At 36.1% G+C, this 14,953-nt stretch overlaps 1 protein-coding gene across 1 annotated transcript in view; it reads left to right on the forward strand.

Annotated features, from left to right (window-relative positions):
• The first annotated feature begins 233 nt into the window (after window positions 1-233).
• Window positions 234-14,953, forward strand: part of LOC142613845 (uncharacterized) — an 83,714-nt gene continuing 68,994 nt past the window's right edge. Inside the window, exons 1-15 of the mRNA XM_075786358.1 lie at window positions 234-523; window positions 3,143-3,246; window positions 4,370-4,504; window positions 4,595-4,645; window positions 6,376-6,470; window positions 6,559-6,676; window positions 7,114-7,215; window positions 7,307-7,489; window positions 7,579-7,739; window positions 8,957-9,127; window positions 12,747-12,839; window positions 12,946-13,270; window positions 13,386-13,490; window positions 13,575-13,670; window positions 14,680-14,747. Of these exons, the coding sequence (XP_075642473.1) occupies window positions 427-523; window positions 3,143-3,246; window positions 4,370-4,504; window positions 4,595-4,645; window positions 6,376-6,470; window positions 6,559-6,676; window positions 7,114-7,215; window positions 7,307-7,489; window positions 7,579-7,739; window positions 8,957-9,127; window positions 12,747-12,839; window positions 12,946-13,270; window positions 13,386-13,490; window positions 13,575-13,670; window positions 14,680-14,747 (1,904 nt within the window). The 5' untranslated portion in view covers window positions 234-426. The remainder of the gene's footprint in view (window positions 524-3,142; window positions 3,247-4,369; window positions 4,505-4,594; window positions 4,646-6,375; window positions 6,471-6,558; window positions 6,677-7,113; window positions 7,216-7,306; window positions 7,490-7,578; window positions 7,740-8,956; window positions 9,128-12,746; window positions 12,840-12,945; window positions 13,271-13,385; window positions 13,491-13,574; window positions 13,671-14,679; window positions 14,748-14,953) is intronic.

Here is a 14,953-nt window from a genome sequence, read left to right on the forward strand (position 1 = left end):
AACGCCTCGTAAAAGTACGAATCACGTTGTCGGATGTCGGCAAATCTCTCACGTGGAAATCACGTGAGTCCAAATATGACGTGGCGGAATCTCACTGCATTTGGATCCACACACACACACTGACATACTCCGTGTTATTATTATATACTGTCCTCTTTAACTTTTTAAAATACTCAAAAAGATACGTCCAGAAAAAGAAAAAGGACCCACTGTCTTCTCGGACTTTAACTATACGTGGCATCAAAGCCTCGAATCTCTCTCTTTCTATCTGAAAATTGATACACTGTTCCATAAAAGAGTATTTCAAAACGCTCTTCTCTGAGAATTTTTTGCTAATACAGTTTGATTTTTCGTTGTTAAGTTAGCGTGACGAGAATGATCTGATCGGACGGTGAGGAATCTTCGGGAAGAAGGAAGGAAGGAAAGATGTTGGAGGATCAGGTGGCCGCTTTGTTGCAGAGGTACCTCGGGAACTACGTGAGGGGACTCAACAAAGAGGCTCTCAAGATCAGTGTTTGGCAAGGTTTGCTCATTTCTCATTCTTTTTTGTAAATTCTTAAACCTTGCTATGATGAAAAATGAAAAATGAAGTTTTGATTGTTTTAGAATTCGGAAAAATTGAATTGAATTGAATCGAATCGAACTAACATTCATTCGGTGTGTTTGAAATGTGAGTTGGTATGTATGATCAGAGTTTGTTAAGATTGGTAAATTGGATTGGTAAGGGCTTTCACTAACTTCCATTGTAACCACTGTTATGTTGTATAGTCTAGCAAAACTGAATAAATTAGGATATTTATCCCTCTAAGTTTCATTGCTACTTCAATGATCGTTTCAAATATAAAAAGAAAGAAAAAGAAAAAGAAAGAGAAAAAAAAGTGCCATCAACAACTTCTATAGGGTAAAAGAAGCGAGTGCCATATTCCTTTCTAGTTTCTACCACATAAGGCCACAACCATTTGTTAAGTAAAAATCACGAGTTTTTTTTAATGCCCAAACCCCTGTTTCGGATTGGAGTAGGCGCTGTTTGGGCCAGTTTACCAACTGGAATTTATGCTCTTCAACAATGGGCAATTCCTGTGTGTAGAGGTGTATGGTGGATGGACTAATCGAAGTGTGGAGTTCATCCCTGAAGGCCACAACAAGCATTGCTGGCTGGCCTTTTGGAGATGCCATTGGAAGCCTTGTGGGTGAGACCTAAACGCCCAATGACCTTCCGCAGCAGAATCATCCAAGGTCCGCCAGCCAAGTGCAAGGCGAACCACCTGCATCAAAGGAGGAAAGAACCCAACATCTGCCGTGATTTTGGAAAGGAAATCAACGTAAATTTTGGGGTGAGATAGATTGACTCGATTAAAGGCAAAAGGATGTCATTATAAAATTGAAAGTCAAACTTTTGTATGGGTCTGATGGTAGATGGAGTGTTGCTGGGGCTAGATGAGCATGAAAATGAGGCAGGCCCATATGTGAATTGTAGGAGAGAAGCAAGAGGGGGAAAGTGAGATGGGAATTGGAGCGCCTCATTTCTATGGAAGAGATTTCTTGGAGACAAAAAGCTTAAGGAGGGTCACAACAATACCGGGTTCTTCCATGGGATGGAAAATTCTCATGGGAGGCATAACAACTTGGGGCTTTTGGAGGTGGATGGTTCAGCATATGAGGAGGACTTGGAGGTGGATTAGGTGGTGCATTTTTATGGGACTTATATCAAGAAACTGAAGGGTGGAGTCCTACGGTTGATGGGTTGGAGTTTAATGCATTAGGGAAACAGAGAGTAGTTTGTGTGAGAGGAGGTTTGAGAGGGAGGAGATCTTCTTGGCAGTGGAAGTTAGGGATCTTCAGGGGGAGTAAAGCTTCAAAGCCTTTTAGCAAGAATAAAGCTTGGTGACCCTTGAATGCATTTGGAGAACTTCGTATATGATAAATTTTTGATTCTCCTAGAATCTTAAGCTGTTAGGAAATGGTTAATTTAATCAATTAACCATAATTCTAATACTTTTCCTCACGTGTGGGCTTAATTTCCGCCTAAATAAGTAAGGCCGAACATGTGGTATTTTAACATTTTAAATAGGTGGTAGAGTGGTGATAGGGATCGAAGTTATGACCTCTTGCTCTGATATTATGATAAATTATTGATTATTCCAAAAACTTGAGTTGTTAGAAAATTGTGAATTTAAATATTTAATTATATTTAAATATTCAACCATAATTCTAACAACATCGATTGTGTCAATGACGAACCCAACCACTAGATGTGACTGTTCATTAGGTCAGCTACAATATATGCACCAACTGGGTTCGTTTATTGTGTCATCAGATCTTATTGAGACCATTGAGACCTTCGCCAACCAAGGGGGTATCAAGCTCCTCCTATGTGTCACCGATCTACTATTGGATATGGCACCTTTCTAGGGTATTACTTGATTACTTGGAAAATTAAGAAACAAATTGTTGTTTCTTGATTAAGGCTACCACACATATGTCATGCGGACTTATATGAATTAAGCTTCTACTTTAGGAATTAAAGTTTGATGTGAAGCTGCATATCTCTCTCTATGATGAGCCCAAGTTGCTGATATGTTTACCAAAGCCTTTTGTGCAAGACTTAGGTGGATTTTCTATGTATACAAGTCGGGATTTTACACACACACACACACCAGCTTGAGGGGAAGTGTTACGAATTTGAATTTCTTTTAAATTAGGGGCAAAATAGTAATGCCATTCTTGGGGCCGATTCAAGGAAGTCTAGGTGTTGATTCCTAGGTTTTTTTTATTTTGTTGTCATCAAATTATTTGAAAATTTTGGTGCTGCATCTGTTTTGGTTGTGTTCTGCGGCACAATGAAATGAAAATCTAGATAGATCTAATTTTGTTTAATCATTAAAATTAGTTTTGGAAAGAACATATATAGACATGCATATACAGGACTTCATGAACATGATGTACTTTTTTCAATGAAAATATCTATTACCTATAAAAAAAAAAATGCATATACAGTACTTTGCATTGACATATACATGTGGTTTAATTTAAGAATTAAGAATCAGTATTAAAAAATATATATAAAAAATAAACCTGTGAGCATTACTTTGTTTCTTGATGTAGTTGCGATTCTTCTTCTTTTGACTAAAACATAAAACAGGTAATGTGGAGCTGACAAATATGCAGCTGAAGCCTGAGGCACTCAACGCCTTAAAGTTGCCTGTGAAGGTCAAGGCAGGATTTCTTGGATCCGTCAAACTCAAGGTTTGTGGGGTTTTGGTCTCGCAAGGTCAATCTACATTATGTGTTAAATATAGTTGAGTTCAGTTATGAATTTTTTACCACGCCATTTAATTTTGTCCTTCTCTTTATTGCAAACTGGCATTTCAAATTTACTTTCTAAAATCTATTATGGTGTTGGAGTTAATTTTTGAAGCTGTAACATGCATTTGGACATTTGTACACAGATGTAAGTAAATAGCTATTTTTTTGGTTTTTGTTTTGTTTTTTTTTGGGGTACTTTTTTTTTATGCAGGAATTGTGAAGCTATATTTAGTGGATGGGGCTATTTAATTTTTCATTTTTGGGAGATGAATTATATAAAGCTATGTTCATTGTCATTTTTATCATAACAATTTATTTTTCATAAAGCCAAAGAAATTCCACATCTCAACGTTACTTAGTAATGGTCACAACCTGGAAAACCTACCACCCCTTAAGTTGTATGTGGAAACTTGCTTCATGTGAGGCTAATGGTAAACCTATATTGGCTGTATGGCCATAATGCACCTTAGACAAGGGAGCCCCACTCCCTTTTCTCTTCTAAGTGGGTGCACTTCTTAGGCAATTAGTTAACTAGAACACTTTGCTAATTAAAGGACACATGGTGATAATTTTCTGCTGGTTCTTTCTTCATTTATTAAAGGTTCTTGGATGCTATTTATTTGCTTGTGATGGTTGTTAGTTTCTCTTTCCCTTAGTAAGGTTATTTTCTACACCCTTGCGTCATCAGTTCAGTTGATGAATACACACACATAAAACAAGACAATTATGCTACGGTTGGCTTGATAGGATCTCCACCATCTCTCTTTCTGTCTCTCTCCCCCCCCCCCCCCATTTCCTTGTTGGGGGGGGGGGGGGGTGAGGAGGTTGGTGGAAGGGTATAAGGTTACAAATGAAGTAATGCTTTTACTACTGTCATGGGTTTGAAGCGAGCTGTTTATGTTAAAACACCAAATTTCAATCTCTGTATGTTTTCTTAATCTCCAACCATTTCTGATTCTCATTTATGGGAAGGATTTTTCAGTTGAGTACATTGTTGCATTCTGCTTTTTTTAGCTAATATCAGTAAGTCTTTTATGTGTGGTTTTGGTGTTTTCAATATAAGGTTCCGTGGAGCAGGCTTGGCCAAGATCCAGTACTAGTGTATTTGGATCGCATTTTTTTATTAGCTGAACCAGCAACTCAAGTCGAAGGACAGAGTGAGGATGCTGTTCAGGAGGCAAAAAGAAGCCGAGTACGGGTATGACATGGTGAACTGTATATATATCTAGACCGTTTGCCCGACAGAAGATGTTTGAGACTAATTAATACTTTTCCCCTTTGGAAATAGGAAATGGAGATGAAGCTGTTGGAGAAAGCACAACAATTGAAGTTAGAAATGGTATGATTTAAAATTAAATTTCATTTATTGGAGAAGTGCTATTAAAACTTACTGCATTGAGTTTTTGCACTGTGTGCATCATGATCCTATTTCCATGTGCTACTCAAAATAACGCGACAGAACTTAAGAGGCGGGTCATCAACATTATAGTGGGTTTAAGCTTGCCAATTTTAGATGTGACTAGGCACTATTTTAGTGTTGGTAAAAGATCGCTTGAGCTCAAAGTGCAAAGCCCCAAGGCTCCAACGCCTTTTGCCTCAAAAGCTAGGCTCATTCAAAGATGTGCGCGTTAGGTGCGCTTTTTCAAAAAAAAAAAAAAAACCCAAAACTGAATTAAAACTATAGGATCTTTACATTATTGATATAAACCATTGATTCGACATATTTTTAGTGTAACTTACTTATATAAAAAAAAAAATTTACAATATAACTTGTCTTGAAACCCACAACCTCACACAGTTTTTCTCTATTTTTATTTTTATTTTTTCTTGATTTTTTCTCCTTGAAACGGTAACCCTCCCAGCTTCTTCTTCTTATTCTATTTTTTCCCTTTTGGATATCTGCTTCGTACCAATTACCATATTGCTCATATTCTTTAGATCATCCATGAAAAAAATAAGTATGATATATTATCTTTGTGGTAATTGTTTATTTACTTTAGTGGTTGATGTTGAACATAGTGGATTAATTCTTATAGACTTATAGTCATTAAGTAATTAAATATTAACTAATATTACTAATAAGTCATAGGGCATTATGGATGTTGGAGATTTAAGAAATGATATTACATGGAAGTACTCATACCTAGTTGATCCAAAAAAATAAAATGACTTGACTTGCGATTTTTGTGTTAAACTTGCAAAAGTAGGGCCTATCTAAATGTTATATGAGTTATATAATTTTTTATTTATTTCAATTTATATGATAATTTGATTATTGCATTTGTCATTAATAATTATTTTTAAATTATTTTTTAAAAATGTGCGCTTCACTTCAATTAAGTGTGTGCTTGCGCTTTGTGTCTAGGCTCTAGAGGCCTTTGTGCTTAAGTGTGCCCCTTGCTTTTGTAAAGACTGACTGTTTATGAACCTTCAATTTTATATTAATATCCATGTGACTAATAAGGACTCTTAATGGGATTAAAATCCTGATTTCTTCACTTCTTGCTCAAATATTGCATTATCACGGCTCTTGGGTCAATTATCAAAGAACATATTTAAACTCACGAACATCAATCAAAGAAAAATTGTGGTGCCTTTTAACATCCATTTACTTCTTTTGAATTTTTTCAGATGTGTGCTTTGTAACATCAATCAAAAAGTAAAAATTGTGGTGCTTTAATTATGTGTGTGCCACAAGCACCAAACAGTTCTATAGCCTAGTGTTTGGGGGGGGGGGGGTGGGGGATCTCGTCCATGTTATTTGAGTTCCTACTTCTGGTTTGATATCTTCTTTTAGTGTTGTACTACTATGTAAATGGCACAGTGCTCAGCTAACCTGGTGAGGTTTTTTATTTATTTATTTATATTTTAATTTTTAAAATTTTAATTTGGAATTTATTTATTTATTTGAACTATTATTCTTGTTATCTACCTTGGTACTTGTGTTTTGTTTGCTTGTTCAGTCATGATCCAAACCTGCCTTAAGTGACAACAAAAATGTCATTACTGCTTGTTCATCTGGATCCTAATTTTAACTTGCCCTATACATGTGCACTTTTATCCTTGAAGAATAAATCATGGTTGGGATCTCTGATCAGCACGATAATTGGAAATTTGAAGTTGTCCATTTCAAATATTCACATCAGATATGAGGATCTTGAGAGGTAAAAGGAAAAAAAAAAAAAAAGACGTTGAATATTGATATATCATGTTTTATTGACCTGTGTTGAATCCTTAACTCCCATGTTGTAGCAATCCTGGCCACCCATTTGCAGCTGGTGTAACCTTGGAGAAGCTCTCAGCAGTAACAATTGATGATAATGGGAAGGAGACGTTTGTTACTGGTGGTGCACTAGACCGACTCCAGAAGGTTCCTATTTACTATGCAAAGTGGAATCATTTTTTTCTTTGTATTATGTGCTTGTATGTGTGCGTGAACATGTGCATGTGTGTGCATATTTCAGATATGGGCTGTGGGATCCTTTTCCATTATTTTAAATGCCCTTTTGCCTTTTCTTAATGGCATAAGAAATATTCTTTTATCACCATACTTTTATATTCCGGAAAAGAATATTGTCATTGTCAGCTTGACTGCGATGCTTACATGTTTTTAAAATCTAAGGAGCTGGTTGCATGTATGCATGTATGCATGTGTTCATTTTTGTTGAACCACTCCCTAAAAATAGGGAAGAAAATTGACTAAATAAAGAAAGCATTTTTTGCCAGTTAACAGTTGGCTATTTGACTACATACTTACGTTTGTCTATACTGTTGTCTTATTGTTTCATCCCTCTATCATTTTTACAGTCTGTTGAACTTGATCGGCTTGCACTTTATTGGGATTCTGATAGTATTCCATGGCATTTGGATAAACGGTGGGAGGATTTGCTTCCTTCAGAGTGGTTTCAAGTATGTCCTGTTTCTAGATAAAGTGTGTGCAGCATATGTTTTACTATTTTGGCAGTCTGGTCATATTTGTATGGTTTAATATGTGGTTCAGGTTTTTAGATTTGGTACTAAGGATGGAAAACCAGCTGATTGTCTTATGAAAAAGCACAATTACATTCTGCAACCAATTTCTGGGAATGCAAAATACATAAAGATGCGGAAAAATGAATTTGCTGATAGCAGTGAGCAGAAAGCAGTAGTAAACTTGGATGATATGACACTCTGTCTATCGAAGGTTCATTTAATTTTCACTTAATCATGCTTTTTCGTTGGAATGGTAAGAATTAATTAGCTCTGAAGAAGTTGGGTAATATTGTTTTGCAGGATGGATATAGGGATGTTTTAAAATTAGCTGATAATTTTGCTGCCTTTAATCAAAGGTTGAAACATGCTCATTACCGTCCAAATGTCTCTGTGAAATCTGATCTAAGGTCTTGGTGGAAGTATGCTTACAAGGTTGTCTCTGACCAGACGAGGAAGGCCAGGTATCTAGACTAATTGCATTGTCTGTCCCCTATTGTTGGCCTCTATTCCATTTTGTAATGTCTTAAAATATTGTCCTCTTTGAAAAGTTAATTTTAATGCTTTCTTAAGTTATTTTGTGTCTTATTTGAAAGCTTAGTGCTCTATATATATATATATATTATTATTATTGGTTTTTATATATATTTGTTTTGTTTTGTTTTAAATTAAGGAGGGTAATTTTGAAAACATACATTTTGATTTGAAAGGCTGAAAAAATTATGTCCTTTACAACATTGGATTTTCTTGTCCCTAAGGAGTAGCATAATTGGCTGGGACCATTACTCATGAAGTGGGTCAGTAGTTCAAATATCTCCTTGCCTCTCCCCTTGGGGCCAAAACTTTTTAATTAGTAAATAATCTCATCGAAATGGCACAAAGGGGCGCAACCCCATTGGAAGTATTAAAGTGTCACAGCTATAAAATATCAATCAAAAGTGCATATGGATATATAGACTCAATGAGAGTCGAAAAGGAAAACTCAGTGCTGGCAGCCATCCACTCAAGAGTAATCTCAGAAAAAAAAGCTTCAGCTCCAAGATAGGTCTCTCATGTCCTTTAAAACTTTGGGCATTCTTTTCTCTCCAAAGACAAATGAATTTTATTCCAAATCTCTATGTTCGGATGCCAACCAAGGAGTAGTGGAGCAATTTATTAATTTTTATTTTTTAAAATTAAAATTTCCTGGAAATGAAATTCGAATTTCTTCCTATATGATAATTCTCAAGATTGAAAATTTGAGTAAACGTTTTCATATAGTCAATTGGTGTTGCATGTGCCGATGATTGAAAGTTTGAGTATACATTTTCATATAGTCAATTGGTGTTGCATGTGCTGATGTAATGGGGAATCAGTTGATCATCTCTTGATTCATTGTGGTGTATTTGGAGGGAGAGGAACAGGCGCACTTTTGAGGATGTGGAGAGTTCAGTAGAGCAGCTTCTTGCATCTTTCATGGGGTCTTTATTTGATTGGTCTCGGGCTTTGGGGACTCACATCTAGTGTCTCTCTCCTAATGTTTATAGATTCCCTTTGTTCTTGTACATAGTCTTGAGTCTTTTCCGTATGTTTTTGGCCCTTATGTTCTTTTACATGAAGTAGTTTTTTTTAATGAAACTTTAATTTACCTATCAAAAAAAATTTCTTCCTATATTATCTAAGAACATCATCTCTGTCACAGTGGGAAATTGACATGGGAGCAGGTTCTGAGGTACACGAGTTTACGGAAGAGATATATCTCTCTATATGCTTCACTGCTTAAATCTGACCTCAGTCGGGCAATAGTTGATGACAACAAAGACATTGAGGAATTGGACCGTGAACTTGATATTGAACTCATACTTCAGTGGAGGTATATTTTCTGGCCATAAATGTAACAATGCTTTTTACTGATGATAATTATTTTATATGTATATAAAAGTATATGCATGCGTGTGTGCATCCACGCAAATATTGATTTGTGTGTGTATATCATGAGTAATCTTTTCCATTCAAGGTGGTGTATTTTTATTCTGATAACTTACCTCTTGTTTCAAAATTTCATGTTGATATGAAAGAATAAATGTAATCACTTAACATTATACTGACACTACTCCTCACATGAAGGCCTAGACTTCCCCTCAATAATTAGGAACCAAATATGGACTTTAAATGGGAGGTAAATTGGAGAGAAGTTTCCACTCCTGTCTCCACTCTTACCTTCCATTTAAAGGTTCAAGATTTCATGTATTGGGTCCCACTTTGTAATAGGGAGTTTGGGTCTACATTTGAGGGGAGTGTTAGAATAAAAAAGTTCAGTGATTAAATTCATAATTTCCTAATTGCTTAAATGTTTGTTACTTTTCATTGCCAAGCACAGCATATAGAGCTATTTTTTTGCTACTTGTACACTAGGCTTACCAATAAGTAAGTTTGTGATGCAGGAAAAATGGTGAAAATGAAAGATGTTTAGATAGCTAAGTTGCTTAGAGAAAAGAAAGAATGTACTAGTTCTTTAAGAGACATAGTCTTGGAATAATGCCTCACAGGTAAATTTCTTGGATTCAAATTCAACTAGTTACAATGAGGGCAGCTTGCTTATTTATAGTTACATAAGAAAACTGCTGAGTTAGTTACAAGAACCCACCATGTGGCTGTCATGTGATTGGCCAAAGCCTAACTAACTTCTCTAACTAATAGGCTATTGCACTTATCACTAACAACCTATTAGCTAACTAATTTTCTGTTACAAGTGGTAAAAAATATTAAAAGTAAAAGGAAACTACTTATTATGCAACATAAGCTAGTAACAGCTAGCTTTAAAAATGAACTGCATCAACTTGCGCAAGCCCCCCAGACTCATGTTACTTAGGACTTGCTTCTAGAATCTCCAGCATGAGTACAATGGTTCTCTGCCATGGGATCTGGAGACCTTTCTAAATGCATTATGAGATGTGCCATTGTATGTTAATCCCAATTTTTGGATCCATGTAGCAAGATTTATGAAATTTTCTGCATTGACAATTTTAATTTGTGTTCTTTATTTTTTTTTCCTCTTATTTCACTTTTTTTTTTTCAATTAACCCGTGGAATAATACTTTGGACTTCCTAAGGGGAAAAAGGCCTATTGAAAGGCTTGGACACCAGTTGGAGAACACCATCATGGTTGAACTTCTAGGATTTCTAGGAGTCTTAAGCTCGATGATTGTCAATTGGTTCAACCCAATTTAAAGAGTGTTTGATTACTATGAAGTTTCTGAAGACATGAAGGTGAAATTGGTGTTAATTTGCTAAGAGGAAGGGCTTATGCATGGTGAGAGCAATTGGAGCAATTGCAAATGAATTGACAAAGAAGGGGAAAGAGCAAGATTTAAGATTGGTGTATGATGAAGAAGAAGCTCAAGGAGCAATTCCTTCTCTTCAACCACATGTAACCTTGTACAAGAACCTACACAATTTTAGACAGGTTGGTAGTGTAGAGGGGTATATTGAGGCATTCTATCAACTTATATAAAGAGTTGATTTTAATGAAAGTAAAGAGCAAATGGTGGTGAGGTATCTTAGTGGACTGAAGCCTTCCATATGGTTTTGGATGGTTTTTGAGGCTTATAACTGAGCGTTGTTGGTGGAGAAGCAACAAAGTCAAAAGTGTTTCAATCCTTGGCAACAATTTCAAAGCTAATCCCAGGCTGGTTCTTCTTTGAATATTGGAAAAGGAAGCAATTTTGTTGGGAGAAAACAATGATAAGTTTATTGTGCCCTCACCAAACCAGTCCAATGCCAGTCATTTGTGTGCCAGGAATCAGCCCCTTGGAGGTGGCTTTAAGTTCTTGAAGCATGTTCAACCTGGCCATAGGCTAGCAGATTGGCAAAATGCAGTAGGCCACAACAGTAAAGAACTCTTGTTGGAAGAAGTTGAGGGAATCAAGCAAGAAATTGAACTTCCTATCTATGATCAGCCCCTACACAAGGAATTTGGAGGAGATTTTAAAGGTGATGAGGGTGTGGCACTTATGATGAGGAAGACTCCGTATACCAAAACATGAAATAAAAAAAGATCATGTCTATGATCAGCTCCCAAATGAATTGATTGGAGGAGATTTTGAAAATGAAGAGGGCCTTATGATATGGAATACTCCATGTGTACTTGGGCCTTGGCTGCCATTTTTTTTTTCAATGAAGTTCTTTTCTTACTGATAAAAAAAAAACTTATGATATGGAAGATTCTCTTTGTTCCAAGGCATGAAACCGAGGAAGTTGGTTAAGAACCAAAGTTTTTTATGCTACTTGTAACGTTAGTGGAAGAATGTGCAGTATGATTATAAATGGGGGTAGTTGTGAAAATGTGGTTTCTCAAGAATTGATACAAAAGTTGAACCTTAGAACTGAATTTCTCAGCAAAAAAAAGAAGAAGAATTGAAGAGCACCCTCACCCTTACAAGCTTTCTTGGTTTGAAGGGCAATGATCTCAAGGTTGCCTAGAGATGTTTAGTTTCTATTTCCACACAGAAAAGGTAAATTGATGAGGTGCGGTGTATGGATTCTCGTCATGTTCTTCTTGGATGACCTTGGTAATATGATCGTTAATCCATTCATGATGGGAATAAGCACACCTACACTCTTTACAAGGGGAATTAACAATACACTTCGCTACCAATGATGGAGAAGGTGGGTTCAAAACCAATGGTCAAGCTGAAATAGAGGCCTAAGAGGATAAACAATAAGGCTATAGTCATTGCAGATTTTATGAACAATGTTTAGAGTCCAATGATTCAATGTGAAGCATTTACTACCTTATTATGCTGTGGACAAAGATCCCTCAGCAGTTGCTCAAGTTTGAGGATAAGTTTTCTTTTAATGGGGGAATCCTGATGTAAGGTATTTTAACATGGCAATTCCACATGCTGGTGACATGGTCAAGTATTCTACATGGCAATTTGATATGTTTGGTGACATGGCTGAGTAGGGGCACTTGATAGGTTTTCCATGCTAGATGCTCTGGCGAATATTAGTCCTTTAGTCATGAAATTACTTGTATGTTCTTTTAAATACGTGGTTAATTGTTGTAGTAGTTAGTGCCAGCTATTGTTCGTTAAGGAGGAGTATTAGTTTGTTAGATGGTTGCTAACCAATTTGGTTAAGCACTAAGGGGATGATGTTAGCATAACCAGCTCTGTAACTTATCAAAAAAAGAAAAGAAAAAAGGATAATTAGCTCTGTAATGCATAAATAGCCAAGGTTGGCCATTATAAATCACCTTATGATTGTATGAGAATTTTCCTTTGTAATAATAATTGATATCTAAGATTTCTCTCTCATTCTGTTGCCGCTCTCTCTTTGAACCCAATTTTTTCTCATTTCTTTGAAGCTCCAAATTTTTGTTTGAATCACATGCATGCACGCATATACTTACTGAAGTTCTAATTTTGCTACAATGCTTTGATTTAATTTGCTAACCTCTGTTAAGTACTATTGAATCCTGGTTTGAACAGGATGTTGGCTCACAAGTTTGTGGAGCAGTCGGTAGAATCGGACCTTAATTTGAAGAAACAAAAAGCAAAGAAATCTTGGTGGTCGTTTGGATGGTTTGTAGTTTTAGCTTGAAACCAGTTTTGTTGATACTTCCCAAGTCTTCTTATCCGGTAATGTTTTAAGTTCATGTTAGTCACCTATATGCATGGACTTTTCCAGGAACGGCCAATCTGATAAAGATGAAGCTGAGTCATTTAAATTCAGCAAAGAAGACTGGGAACAGTTGAATAAAATTATTGGGTACAAGGAAGGTGAGGAAGCGCAGTCATTCATCGGTACTGACAAGATGGATTCTCTTCATACCTTCTTGGAGGTTCACATGAAACATAATGCTTCAAAACTTCTTGATGAGGCCTTGGATTGTCTTGCTGAGTTATCATGTGAAGACCTTTATTGTACCATAAAGCTTTATCCGGAGACAAAAGTCTTTGATGTGAAACTAGGATCATATAAATTGTCATCCCCTAATGGTCTCCTTGCAGAGGTTTGAATCCCCCCCCCCCCCCCCCCCCCGCTCTTTCTTTTATGTTTGAGATCGTCTAACAGATAGGCTGTTTTCTTAGTTGTACCATGGTGAATGTTTTCCCACCTCCTTGCAGAGTGCTACTGCTTATGATTCGTTAGTTGGTGTGTTCTGCTATAAGCCTTTCCATAGTAAGGTGGACTGGAGCATGGTTGCAAAAGCTTCCCCCTGTTACATGACTGTAAGCTGTTACACTCGCATTCTCTGATTGTTCTTACCATAAATTTGTGGTTGCATGCATACTGATTACAAGTATTTTGGTCAGTATCTGAAGGACTCCTTTGATCAAATTATCAAATTTTTTGAAAGCAGTACAGCTGTTAGTCAGACAATAGCGCTGGAAACTGCAGCTGCTGTGCAGGTTTGGTTCTATCATTGCTGATCCTTTGAAGTATTATTCAGGGTGTCTATCGATGCTTCGTTTGTTAAGATGGAAAACCTTATGTGAAGATAGTTTTCCAAGTTTTTAGTGTTTGATAGCATCATAAAAAATGAGTTAAAGGAAAACTATCTTTGGTCAACATAAAAAGTATGACTTATTTTTTAGAAATTGTTTTCCATTAATTTTTTTATAGAAAACAACTCTATTTCACAACAAGCTAAATAAGAGATTTTTTTTTTTTTTTGAGAAACAAACACACACACACACACACACACAAGGGAGAGAGAAGCTAAATAAGGGAAGTTAGAAGTTTATTTTCCAACTTATTTAAGGTTGCTACTAAACATAGGAAAATGAGATATTTTTATTGAAAATATTTTTTGAAAAATGAATCATTTTCTAGAAAACATTAACGTTGAAACAAACAGAGCATGAGTACCAGCAAAGCTTGCTGGAATTGAGCATATTAATTGTTGAAATTTATGTCTTGTTTGTAGGTTATTGCTTGGGTTTTTGGAATTAAGTCCTAATAATATCAACCATAATTTTAGAAAGGAATTTATCTTAGAAAATCAAGAATCTTATAATTTCATTACTGGACTACAATATGGTTCAGGATTTTCACCAATATTAGGAGTAATTCAGTGTTCTAAGCACCCTGAAATGGTTTCATTGGTAGTGTTGTTCTGTGTGCTTAATGAATTTGAAACAAGATTTGAAATATATGAAGATGCAGAATGTTGTTGTGATGCCAGGTTGATCAAAGCAACCTGCATTTTCCTTGTTTCATGTACAGGTCTAAAACTGGTCTAGTTTAGTAGTTTGTAATAAATTTTTTTTGCCGTTTTATTGCTGCACCACCATTTAGAATTATGTTTTTCCGAATCTCACTAAACTGCAGAACTGCTTCTTCTTCTATTCCAGCAAGTATGGCCAGCATGCTTCATTTCATCAATGTCCTGCTGATGGTCTCTTTCATTGTTTCTAGATGACGATTGATGGGGTAAAGCGCACTGCTCAGCAACAAGTGAACAGAGCACTGAAGGATCATGCTAGGTAATTCACTTTATTTCGACTTTTGATTAGTGACCTTGTGGGGGAACACAGTAGTCATAATATATTATTGGTGCTAGTGTTCCCTTGGCAATATTGAGCTTAAAATGTTCGGAATGTTCTATCTATTCTGATGTACTCTTTAAGAGTGTGTCTGAGATCATAATGGAAGGCTTTGCAAGTGACCTAGTTTGTTGCCATTTACTTTA

This window comes from Castanea sativa, chromosome 10, assembly GCF_040712315.1.
Source record: "Castanea sativa cultivar Marrone di Chiusa Pesio chromosome 10, ASM4071231v1".
In the NCBI taxonomy this organism is placed as follows: Eukaryota; Viridiplantae; Streptophyta; class Magnoliopsida; order Fagales; family Fagaceae; genus Castanea; species Castanea sativa.